The sequence below is a fragment of the Pavona decussata genome, unplaced genomic scaffold (genome assembly GCF_977016875.1).
Source record: "Pavona decussata unplaced genomic scaffold, jaPavDecu1.1 SCAFFOLD_84, whole genome shotgun sequence".
NCBI lineage: Eukaryota > Metazoa > Cnidaria > Anthozoa > Scleractinia > Agariciidae > Pavona > Pavona decussata.
Genome location: NW_028145502.1, coordinates 3,680,485 through 3,692,448, shown reverse-complemented (window position 1 = coordinate 3,692,448; position 11,964 = coordinate 3,680,485). Strand labels below are relative to the sequence as shown.

General features: G+C 38.1%; 3 protein-coding genes and 1 pseudogene across 3 annotated transcripts; all 4 read left to right on the top strand.

Annotated features, from left to right (window-relative positions):
• The first annotated feature begins 2,905 nt into the window (after positions 1-2,905).
• Positions 2,906-5,307, top strand: LOC146475512 (uncharacterized). The gene has a single exon (XM_085115572.1). The coding sequence runs from the start codon at positions 3,868-3,870 to the stop codon at positions 4,354-4,356; it is 489 nt and encodes a 162-aa protein (XP_084971698.1). The 5' UTR covers positions 2,906-3,867; the 3' UTR covers positions 4,357-5,307.
• A 1,302-nt stretch (positions 5,308-6,609) lies between these two features.
• Positions 6,610-7,708, top strand: LOC146475511 (uncharacterized). The gene has a single exon (XM_085115881.1). It carries the CDS (start codon positions 6,610-6,612, stop codon positions 7,114-7,116), a length of 507 nt encoding a protein of 168 aa, XP_084972007.1. The 3' UTR covers positions 7,117-7,708.
• Positions 7,709-7,853: 145 nt separating this feature from the next.
• On the top strand, positions 7,854-8,969 carry LOC146475510 (BTB and MATH domain-containing protein 36-like; annotated as a pseudogene).
• Positions 8,752-10,386, top strand: LOC146475509 (TD and POZ domain-containing protein 1-like). The gene has a single exon (XM_085115880.1). The coding sequence runs from the start codon at positions 9,423-9,425 to the stop codon at positions 10,290-10,292; it is 870 nt and encodes a 289-aa protein (XP_084972006.1). The 5' UTR covers positions 8,752-9,422; the 3' UTR covers positions 10,293-10,386.
• The last annotated feature ends 1,578 nt before the right edge of the window (positions 10,387-11,964 follow it).

Here is an 11,964-nt window from a genome sequence, read left to right as displayed (position 1 = left end):
GTTAATCTTATTATTATTATTATTATTATTATTATTATTTAGATAGTCCTTATTTATTTATTTTTTATTAACTTTTCGACGCTTTTTAAACTATTGAAAGTGAGAAATGAAGTAGAAAATAGAGCAGAAGAAAAGAGAAGAAGAATATCGCGTTGTATTTTTATAAGCTTTGTATTTTTAGGCTGGATAATGCAATGTAGACTGAGAATGTCTTGAGCTGTTATCCATTTCACGATATAAATAGTGTGCAAAAATTGATTTCCAATTATGTTATTGAAATTTATTGCATGCTAAATTATTATTATTATTTTTTTTTAAAAAAATATTATTATTATTATTATTATTATTATTATTATTATTATTTTATCACCTTTCCTTCATTTTCATGATAGCCTATTCATCTTAAGGCCCTACCCTTATAAACACATTTGAATGCATGGGTGTTATCAAGCAACAATACTTCATACCTCATCCTTTTGCAATGTTCCATGCTCGTCAGTGCAGCTTTTGTGCCAGCCTCGTTTTCATGCAAGCAAGGTCACGTGATAACCCTCACCATATAAACATGTTTAGTTACACGGATTACATCCATCTGCCATACTTTCTTCAATCTCGAATTTGTGTAAAATGGTGGAAACTAACATGGTTTTGTCAATAAAGTCAACTTAACCTGCTGCTTCTTGTATTCTCTGTCATTTACCAGCTTTTGAACCCGATTGGAAGCGATTTCGGCGAGTAATCGTCATTCGGGTTTACACTGCTAAGAGAAACGCAAGGCCGAACACTGTTTCAGACATGTGAAATCATCCAAGGTTTTATGGAGAACGTGAACACATGATGATTTATTTTCCTTTTCTCTTTCTGAATTTTAAGCCGCCCCTATGACGTCACCTGGAAACAATGGTCCCTTGACGGCCTTGACAAAAAGGACACGAGGGGACCCCGGGAACAAATCTGTTTGCCTGTCGACAACTGACCACCCGTGCCAGGGCACTTTTGTTACCCAGCGTGCTGTTCGAACGTTCAAAGTGTACGTCCATGGCGTTCCTGGTGCGGTTCTTTCGAAATGTCAGAAGCGAGCTGACTTGAAAGAAAATCTTTCTAGCAAACGTGATACGGCTTCAATTGTTGAGTTGCGCTGGAAGGATAGGAATTCATCTGTACTTTGATTCTATGAAGGAATTGGGACACTAGGGATGACTTTAACAGATTTATTTGGTTTCGTGCTTCGGGCATGGCTGAAACAGTGATCGGCCGTGTGTTTCACTTAGCAGTGGAAATCCGAATGACGCTAACTCGCCGAAATCTCTTCGAATCGGCTCCAAAAGCTGGAAAATTACAAAGAATACAAGAAGCAGCAGGGTAAGTTGACTTTAGTGACAAAACAATGTTAGTTTTCACTATTTTACACAAATCCGTTTTAATCCCATACAAATCCTTATAATTCAACGGTTCTCATGTATTGAGCTTGGGCTGCCTGTAGTCAATAAAACCACCTCGCGCAAAATTCCGAAATTTAAGGACGGTGCCTACTAATACCGAAGTATTTTTGTACGGTTTATGACTATGCGGGGAAAGCAGATCTTAGCAAGGGCTATTGGAATCCGAAAAGAAAATTGGGGGTAACCACGCATTTTTCAGAGATAATTAAGCAATAATATCTCTAAAAAGCGCCAAAATATAAAGCAATGTATGGGATTTTTTCCTAAATTGAAGCTTAATTATCTCTGAAAAATGCATGGTTACCCCTAATTTTCTTTTGAGATACCAAAAGCATTTGCTAAGTTCTGCTTTCTCCGTAAAGTTTTAAACCGCGCAAAAATATTCCTGTATTAGTAGTCACCACCCATAGGAAACCCGAGTATCTCGCGATGCGCAGAACGTATGCGCAGTAACAAAAGTAGGCACCGTCCTTAATTCCAGAAAATTTCTGTTCCATTCGACTCCTGGTCTCACCCTGAATTTCTGTTTGAATGGAAAGCGCCCGGATTGGATTCCGGATTCCAGTCACTGTTGCCACCACTGTTATAACCCAACGATTACTTTCCGCGCTTTCTGATTGGACAAAACATGTCACATGGTACAAAATTCGACGAGGGGGGGGGGGGGACTTGGGACTCTAGTCTCCCCACCCCTTCTTTCCCCCCTCCCCGATTACGTCTCCTTCGCAGGCTTGACAGTAACGGTCGCCCTACTTTTTTTCGACGAGAAAAAGGAAGAAAGAACGTCATATTTTTAGTTGTTGAAATCCTATCACAGTTTAACTAGTAAACTAGACAGCTAGCCGTGGCCATCACTGGCTGTTTTGTCTTTCCACAGTAAAGCGCGCACGTTTCAGAACTTAATCGAAGGGTTATGAAATCCGCTATAAACCACTATCTTATTAATTTGTGATAGTGTTTCGTTCAAACTAACCCCACGTGTTTCTCCAACGTTTTAGCTTTCAAAATTGTTAAAAATCGAATTTTTGACCATCAACATTGTGCGCGTAAAATAATTTTTCGAACTGACCAAAGTCCCGTAACACAGTAAAAGTGTAGCCTTACGCCGCGCCAGTGTACACCTGCAGGACATACATAATAGCACGTTAGAAATGTTGAGTGTATTTTAAAATCGTCAATTCATGACCAGTTATGAAACGATGAACGAGTACTCAGACTTGAAAAACCCTTTCAGTTCTTAAATCAAAAGCATAGCAGGCTCACCTAACCTGGGTGGCCCAATCTCTCAACAATCAACTGGTCAGATTGTTCCTCAGCGAATACTAGTTTATTTCCTGTCGTCCTTCGCTTGAGTCTTTGGAATACAAAGAGTTTAAGACATCACCAAGCATTTGGAAAGAGTATCGTAAAGAAACGTTTACTTGCGTAATCAGTGCTCCATTACAATTCGCGTCTGGGATATGAGTAGTTTTAAATTATACTTTAAATAAACTCTTCATAAACCTCCCTGAATTTTGCACTTCTGCCATCATTTCGAACTTTGATAGAGAAAATGGGACTTTAAAATGTCATGATAAATGCATCTCTGCAGGGAATTTCATAAGAAGCCAATTTTTATCAAGCGGCCATTTTTTTTACGCTCTTTCCGAGTACCTCATCAAGTCTAATAATTTCACTCCAAATTCAATCAGTTTTGTGACTTAATCAGTCCTGATCATACCTTTTTAGTTCTCTATTGAGAAGAACTTTCCTTCTATGGTGTTTATCTTCATTTCGCTTCAAGGGCCGGCATAAATGCTTTATAATTTGTAATTAAATCTAAAAAATAACCCACCACTTGAGCGTAGAATAAGAAAATTTTTAATGTTTAGCTAAACTAATTTATTGCTCTAATCGATTATCCATGCCGGGAAGCACTCCGTGTTCAGCGAATTTGAAAGCGGACTTCCCGATTTCAACAGTTCTTTCTATAAACAAAGAAAGTCACTTTCATTTTAACCATTTAAGGTTACAGAGCTCATATTGACTTAAAGTCCATCGAACCGTAAGTTTTGTGTGATTGGCCAATTTTAAGGCTGGGTTTTGAGTCTATTATTTTTATAATTTTTTTTTCAATAGACAATGTTTGGGTGCGTTTAAGCGTGATTTCCGATTAAACAGTTTTCTGGTCGGGTGTTGGTATTGTCTGATGAACAATGATTAAGTAAATAATTGTTTAAGAGAATTGCGTCAATCACGCCTTTTTACCGAGAAGTCAAGGAAGACAAACTTGATTAAAAAGTCGGCTTCTATTTATAAGATGAATTTTAACGAGTTGTGATGGTATATAATCGAGGAAAGTAAACGCAAGTAAGCTCAGAAAACTTAAGTAACAAGATTAAAAGACCTTGATTAGAAGCGTTTGTTAAAAGAAACGACTTTGAAAATGCAAGCTGGACTCAGCTATTTCGACAAAGGGGTTCCAGAGATCGCTATTCGCAGTCTCTTCGATAGGTACGATGCAAACAGAGACGGCAAACTTGAGGAGTATGAAATGCAGACTTTGTTGGAAGAAGATTTAGGCCTTGACCCAGAACAGTCATGGCTTTATTTTTTGCTCCTCGACAAGAACGGAGATCATTCCATTTCCTTTGAAGAATTCAACGATTGGCTTCGCAGCGGGGAACACTTCGAGATTTTGAACGACAAAGCAAAGTTCCAGAGCCTTTCGAAGGCGTTCAATTATTTCAAGCGATTCGACACGGATAACAGCGATACCCTTGACAGAGTACAGTTCGAAAGGATGATGAATTTTTTCGGCTACAGCGCCATTAACATGGATAAAGCCTTCGCGAAAATGGATAAACACGAAAATGGAACTGTATCTTTTTGGGAGTTTATGGTTTGGCTCAAGTGGATCCCACTTCTGAATTAACTGGCTGACAAAGCAGACAATGGCGATGTAAAACTTATCAACTTTGCCCGCCAAGGGAAAGCATTAATTGCATTTTTAACCTGTAGTGAGCGTTCTTTTTAAAACTGAAAGCTACTGCAGATCAGTGCGTTCTTGAAGTTTTGCCGTTTTCCAAGGTTTCAATACACGTGTTTTTGGCTAGGCTAGCTTTTGTAATGAAAACTTAAGGCATGATGTGACTGATTAGTTGATTACACTCTTTCTTTTTATAAGAATATGGATTATGGTTTTTTCGGCCCAGGCTGGATATATTCTTATTTTTCTACGATGTTAGGCTGAAATATTCTTGTGAACATTCTTAGATTATAACCATCGAACTGTCGTTAGCATTGAACATTTGGCTAGTGCAGATTTTTATCGTTTTTTTTTTGGCTAGTTTTGCCGTTTAGAGAAAGGAAATTTTTTTTACGGTTTAGTTAAAAACTTACTTGTATTTTTATTCGTTTCAAAATCTCAGCCTCGGATTTATTCTTAAAATATTCTTAAAATTTCGCAAATTTCAGCCTCGATAGTTCTTACAAAATAAACTGATTCTTATACAAAACAAAGAGTGTAATAAGCATGTTCAATCGGAACGTTTGCTCAAGGAGTACCTCTGGGTATTTACAACAACCGAAAATATAGAAGAGAATTGTTCCACACGAGACTAACACTGTCTAGCTTTCATTTAAATTACCGCACTTTAGATATAGTAATTTATTGGAACTTGTAAATATAATTTATTGGAAATAGAATCGCTTATTTTCAATAACAATAAAGCATAAACGTGATTTGTATTTATTAACAAAAATCAGGATGTTATTTATTTACTATTTAATAATTTTATTTAATGTCAATGTCCAACAGTCTTACGCTTGTAGATAATTCATTCGACTGCATGAGGATATTAAAAACGGAACGGAGTTGCCTTCATTTGTTTCTACGTTTTCTTAGCTTTTTAGTTCTTTTTTTTCCCCTTCTTCTTCTTCCTCTCCTTCTATTCTATGACTCCCCCAGCTAGGGGCTTTTCAGGGTCAATGAACAATACTTTGTGGGGGACTTTGCCAGACCGCTTTATAAGGCGCAAATGGCAACCGTGCAGTTTACAATCTTAACTGAATCGGACAGGTAATTTACACAGGTGCCCCTAGAACAGTATGAGTAATGAGTAAAGCCAGACCACAACACCGGGAACTACGTCCCCTGCTCTTAGTATTCGCTAGACTTACGGAAGAATTCCTGTAATTCTCTGCTCAGAAACTGTTTTGCCGACTGAAACAGAAAACTGCGTGACGTCAGAGGGCAGAGGAAACCCCTTTCACGTGGCGTACCGTAAAAACGAGAAAAAAAATTCTTGTACGTCATTCATCGAAAATAACCGATTTTTAAAGCAATGCTTTTCAGCGAAAAGTGACGCGAGGTTTTTCCAGTTAAGCCCCCAAAATTCGCAGAATTGATGTTATCTTCAATCAGCATATGTGACGGGAAGATCGACGAAAAATACCAATCAGTGCTGTAACATGGTTTTATATCTTTGGTATGTGCTGTCTAGACCGTTTCAGGACATGAAACTTTCCTCATTCACACATCATTCCGTTTCTATCAACACAACGAATTTTTTCAGTTAAGATTTCGTAAGATATAATGTTTGAACAAAAATGTTCTCGCGGAGAAAATTCACTGAAATTTTTTAGTGATCATAGGAAAGAAAATTTCGAGACAACCCGTCTATGTACACGGCGTTTGACCCGGGCGAAATTCAACTTGAAATCATATAAAAACGAAAATCTAAAATACAAGAAAATTACAAGAAAATGGAACAATAAGCTAGGTAATACAACTAAAATTGTCATGGGTTTTCTAAAGTAAAGAAGAAAGTCTATAAGAGAAGGATTAAAGGGAATTTAAATTTCTCATTTTTTTTCGTGTTGTTGCTGACAGCCTGAATCAGGCGTCAGACGACATTTATTGACATCAGTACTTCAGTATAAAAATTTAATGACAAAAACGTGCAATCATGCACGCATGCATACATCGGCGATCATGTTGTGTGACATGTCGCACGTGACTCCGATTACGATTGGTATAAACATTTTTAGAAAGCCTGATTATAAAAGCAAATCAAATCGCGTATTTACCTTTAAGCTCGAAAAGGAAAACGAAAACGTGAACAAACATTCATCAAGTAGCAAGAAAAAGTTTCAGTTGAGCGAACGCAGTTGTATATTGTCGAAAATGCAGGCAGGGCATACATACTTCGCCCGCGACTCTCCAGAAGTCGCCATACACAGCCTCTTCGAAAAATACGACGTGGACAGAAACGGAAAACTTGACAAAGCAGAACTGAAGGAATTATTCGAAGGTGATTTGGGTTTAAGCCCCGAACAATCATACATTTACGCGCTGATGCTAGATCAAGCCGGCGAACACAATGTCACTTACGAGGAGTTTTTCAACTGGTTGCGAAGTGGAGAACGGTTTGAAAATATCAACGACAAGTCGAAGTTTGGAAAACTGTGTCTTGCGGTGGAAATATTCAAGACTTACGACACGGACGATAGTGATACCTTGGACGAACAGCAGTTTGAAAATTTGATTTCGTCTCTTGGATATCACAACGTGAATTCAGAGGAACTTTTCAAAGAGTTGGATAGCCATCAGAATGGGAAATTGTCGTTCTGGGAATTCATGAAATGGCTAAACTGGGTTCCGCTTGAAGAATATGACAAAAAGCATGAATGAAATTATCGAGATACCACTTACGTATTAACTTTATAATCACCACAAGGATTTAAGGTTATGTACACATTTTCGTTAAACTCAGATTAGTAAAAATTGTTACGTTAAGTTCAAAGACGTATTATAAAAATCTAAGAATTTGCCCCTATTTTTCATCTGAGGTAGAAAATGAAATCCACTTTCTTTTTTTACCATCATCGATTTACATAAGCATAAAAGGAAAGTATTTTTTAATGATGCAACTTTGAAATATAAGTCCCGAGTTTAATACTGTTAGTGAACATAACAAAATATTATTTCTTTTCAATAACATAGACCCTTTTATTTGTATAAAAAATGGGTTATTTTGTTTGTGGGGCTTTCCAGAAAAGAAAACAAAGATCATGGCAGTAATTCATTGTTGCAAATTAATCTATTTTTATCACATTGCTTCAGTGTATTATTACCACTGTACTTTTATTATTATTCTTTTTATGCAATACCATATATGTCCGGCAGTATATTGGAATACAAAAACGTTGTTGTTAATCTTACACGTCCCCACCAGCTACGCCCATTTCTAGATCGTGTTTAAATAAAGGATTTACTTTGATAAGGTTACCGAGATTTAAACTAATCTTAGCCGGGTATTTTTATTAAACTGAATATTTGAGGAGAAAAAGCTTTCATATGCGGTAGCTACGTCGTAATTGTACGACAAAAAATGAAAAAAAATAAAATAAATAAATAAATAAAACTCGGAAGTACAATGCACAGGAATATGTATATGTGTGGTTCAATTTTATCCTTGGTTCAAATTTTTTCCATACTGTTTCAAACTCATTATCAAAGAGTACCATACCCGAGAACAATCTGAGGAAAATAAAATTTCAACCAAGGATAAATTTGAAATGTTTGAGCTAATACAGTTTGATCTGATGCTTCAGCTGAAATTTAAGTTGCAGAAAGTTGCAGGAAACGGAATTTTTATTCCTGAATTTTCTAGCTGTTGCCTGGTTTTACGAGAAAGCTACTTGATCATTTTTCGCATTCAGTTTTTAAGGATATATTTTCCCTTCGAAAATGAAAGGAATTAGCTTTCCAGTGTTACGAAATTCTGAGCAGACATTTTTGCCGAAGAAAGCTGCAGATTTTGTGTACGACTAAATCCGAATATCTGAGGCGATCAACGCCATACATCCGAACAGTCTGTATCCACGGAAATGAACTGCTGGTAGCCTGTGCGAGCAGGCGCTTTTACCTGCCAGTTTCCTAGTTATTGAATTATTGCTCCAAATGGATGCAAATCAAAAGCAAGATTTTTCACAGCCCTGGAAATTCAGTGATGTTGTTCTTGTCGTGGAGGACGAACGACTCCATGTTCATCGAGCCGTGCTCTCTATAGCTTCCCCCGTGTTTGAAAAGATGTTTACCTCAGAATTTAAGAAAAAGACAAGCACGAAATCCCTCTTCGTAGGAAATCATCGACTGAAATTAAAGAATTTCTTTTGATGATCTATCCTTTAGCGTCAGAGAAGCAAATTAGGCCGGAAAGAAAATTATTACTTCCTTGTGAAGCTTGCTCACGAATATCAGATCGACGCCATTGTTCAGAAATGTGAAGATTACATTGTTACCCGAAACTGGAGACGAAACCGAAAAATGGCGTCCTCGCAGACCTAATATTTGCGCAAACATATAAGTTAGAAAAGTTGAGGAGGACGAGTGTTTATCAAGCTTATAATCTTAGCCTTGAAGAACTGAAAAAAGACAAAATGTGCCATTAAATTCAATCGGAGAATCTAAAAGAAATCATGGAAGGAATTATAAATCGCCTTCAATGTCAACTCGACGCCAGGAGAGGCAAGAGAAGGTAAATGGCGTAACAAAAACCAAACAGAAGTTTTCTTTCATCTTTTGTAAAGACACAGACAGCTTCGATTCATCGATGCGTTACAGCGCGATCAATATTCCCAAAGTTGTAAACGCGGAGGTCAATTCAAGCAATCCATTCTCAACTTATATTCTGAAACAAGTATGCAAACGTTAGATTCAGAAATAAAATGCCTTTTTTATGTACTAAAAAATGGTCACACAAGTAGCCCTTTAGTCAAGCCGTCACACAAATAGTCCGCGTGCGCGCTGTTTGTTTTGTTGCACTCGGGTAGGGCCAGGGAGTGCAACAAAGGAAATAGGAGACAGCTGCAAAGAGGCTATAAACACAACGCAATCTTTGATCCCTGACTGCGTATGTTTTATACTCTCTCTGCCCTCAGATTAGTTTGTCGTTTCCCACGCAAGTTTTTTCGCTGTCGAAGCTAGTTCTTGATATGGATGTGAAAACTGAAGTTGAACTGCAAGATTTTTCACAACCCTGGAAATTCAGTGATGTTGTTCTCGTCGTGGAAGAAGAGCGACTCCATGTTCACCGAGCCGTGCTCTCGATGGCTTCGCCCGTGTTTGAAAAGATGTTTACCTCAGAATTTCAAGAAAAAGGCAACAACGAAATTCCTCTTCCCGGTAAGTCGTCGACTGAAGTTAAAGAATTGCTTTTATTTATTTATCCTTCAACTTCAGACAAACAAATAACGAAGGAAAACTGTTACTTCCTTGTGAAGCTTGCTCACGAGTATCAGATGGACGCCATTGTTCAGAAATGTGAAGATTGGCTTGTCGAGAAGCTGAAAACAAAACCGAAAGATGGCGCCCTTGCTGAGCTCATTTTTGCGCAAACGTACGAGTTGGAAAAGCTCAGACAAGCGAGTGTTGAACATGCTCATTATCTTAAGCTGGAAGAACTGAAAAGCAACGAGATGTACGATCAAATTCAGCCGGAGAATCTTAGAGAAATTGTGGAAGGAATAATTATTCGACTTCAAACAGAATTCGAAAACTCTCAACGGACAAGTGAGGAAAGGAGGAAGAAGATTGATGTTGTAATACGTTCAAATCAAAGCTTGAAGTATTTGGCCTTAACAAATGTGGATAACATCGCCAAATTTCTCGCGGAACATGTCCAGGCAAAACATAATTCTTTTTATATTGCTTCCCTTGATACAGACAACTGCATCACTGCCTTAAGGAAAGATGCCTATGACAAACGATGTAAATGCGGAGCTCTAACCTGTTATAGCCTCGGCAAAGCCGCTAACTATTTGACAGAACTCAAAACTCGGTTGGAGTCCCTCCATATTTCTTAAGAACTCAGTCTCGTCTATCACTCTTTACTACTAAAACGAAGTTGGAAAGAGTCGCAGGAAATTAGCCCATGTATGTAACTTTGTACATTGACTCTCTCCTCAGTTAGTTAGCAGGAAAGGTCCAGGTCGCCTACATTATGGTTTCAAACGGGATTTCAGACGCTTCAAAATCATATGTGTCGGTCTTTATCAAACAATTGTTATTGTTTCTCTTGTTGATTATGCTTAACTATAAAGCCGTGCAAATAATTTTCAAGAATGGCTTATGTTCAGAATAAACAGTGATAGCAAATGTTAATCGCTCCGAAGATCTCTAAGAAAATCATAATTATTGTTACCGTCGAATTAGCCCCCTCCCCCTCCCCTGCCCGGCGCTTTTGTCAATTGTGCTACATAAAATTAGCTGTTAGCTTGTTCAGTGCTGTTAGCGCAGTTCTAAATTTACAATATTACTCAAAATGGTGCCAGTTGTTTCGACGTCAAATTTTCAGCAATAGGTCTTATCACGGTTTTCGACTGACGCCATTTTGACGGGTAGGCAAACAAGCTTGAAATAACAGTGTTTGTATGGAAATCCGATGTCAAATAATTTTCATAAAACATCGCTTCTGAAAAATTCATGAATTGGAAACTTTCGGCACTAGGAAGAGGATTTTAAGGAAAGAATTGGAGGGATGTAGCTGTGACAGAAAGCGTCCAGTCGTGTTTTGAACTTTCCATACATTTCCCTGTATTTTTTCCCGCGAACTATTTTTAGTAGCAGTTCACGGCTGGTTCGCTATACAGACAAATGTATGGAAAGTTCAAAACACGACTGGACGCTTTCTGTCACAGCTACATCCCTCCAATTTTGTTCTTAAAATCCTTTTCCTAGTGCCAAAAGTTTCTAATTCATGAATTTTTCAGACGCGATGTTTTATGAAAATTATTTGACATTGGATTTCCATACAAACACTGTTATTTCAAGCCTGTTTGCCCACCCGTCAAAATGGCGTCGAAAACCGCCGTGATAAGGCCTATTAAACTGTAGTGCGTATGTTAGCCTGCGTAGCAAGCGTTTCCGTGCTGTTTCCGAGCAAGGACCGCGCGAAAAATGGCGCGAGTAAGCGGGGAGGGGGTGGGGTGGGGTGGGGTCCCCCCTCTTTCATTTTTTGGCTCTCGTTTCATTTCTCGCGCGGCCAAAACCGAGAATCTCGTTCCTCGGTCTTTCTTTGCTCCGAAACAGCACGGAAACGCTTGCCACGCAGGCTATGCGTATGTTGGCACTGTGAAAGAGTTGAGGCGGCTTCTGTATAACGCAGCATTACTCTTGCTTGTGACTGCTTGCAGATAGCCAACAAGTGCTCAATAGGGCAATTTTAGGTCCGCATAATTATGCTCGATTATGTCAGCAGTGCTGCTTTGAGAAACATTGTCGAAATTATACTCTCTTCACTATACCGAGATTGTAAATATTAAAGTAAAAGTAAATACTTTGCTTAGTACGTACTGAAAGTGTGAAGATGACAGAAAAATAGTGAATACAAACTAAAAGTACGACTGTTAATGTACATGACCTTTTAAACAGATTAAATATATTTCTTCATCCTTCATAAAATCTAAGTCCATAGGAAGGTTTTTGACTCAACCAGTAAAATATGTCAATTCCCCATTGCACGAAAAAAGGGACAAA

Bases quoted from the DNA above. Each gene is read 5' to 3' on its own strand.
- LOC146475512 (XM_085115572.1), top strand. From the start codon at position 3,868: ATGCAAGCTGGACTCAGCTATTTCGACAAAGGGGTTCCAGAGATCGCT.
- LOC146475511 (XM_085115881.1), top strand. From the start codon at position 6,610: ATGCAGGCAGGGCATACATACTTCGCCCGCGACTCTCCAGAAGTCGCC.
- LOC146475509 (XM_085115880.1), top strand. From the start codon at position 9,423: ATGGATGTGAAAACTGAAGTTGAACTGCAAGATTTTTCACAACCCTGG.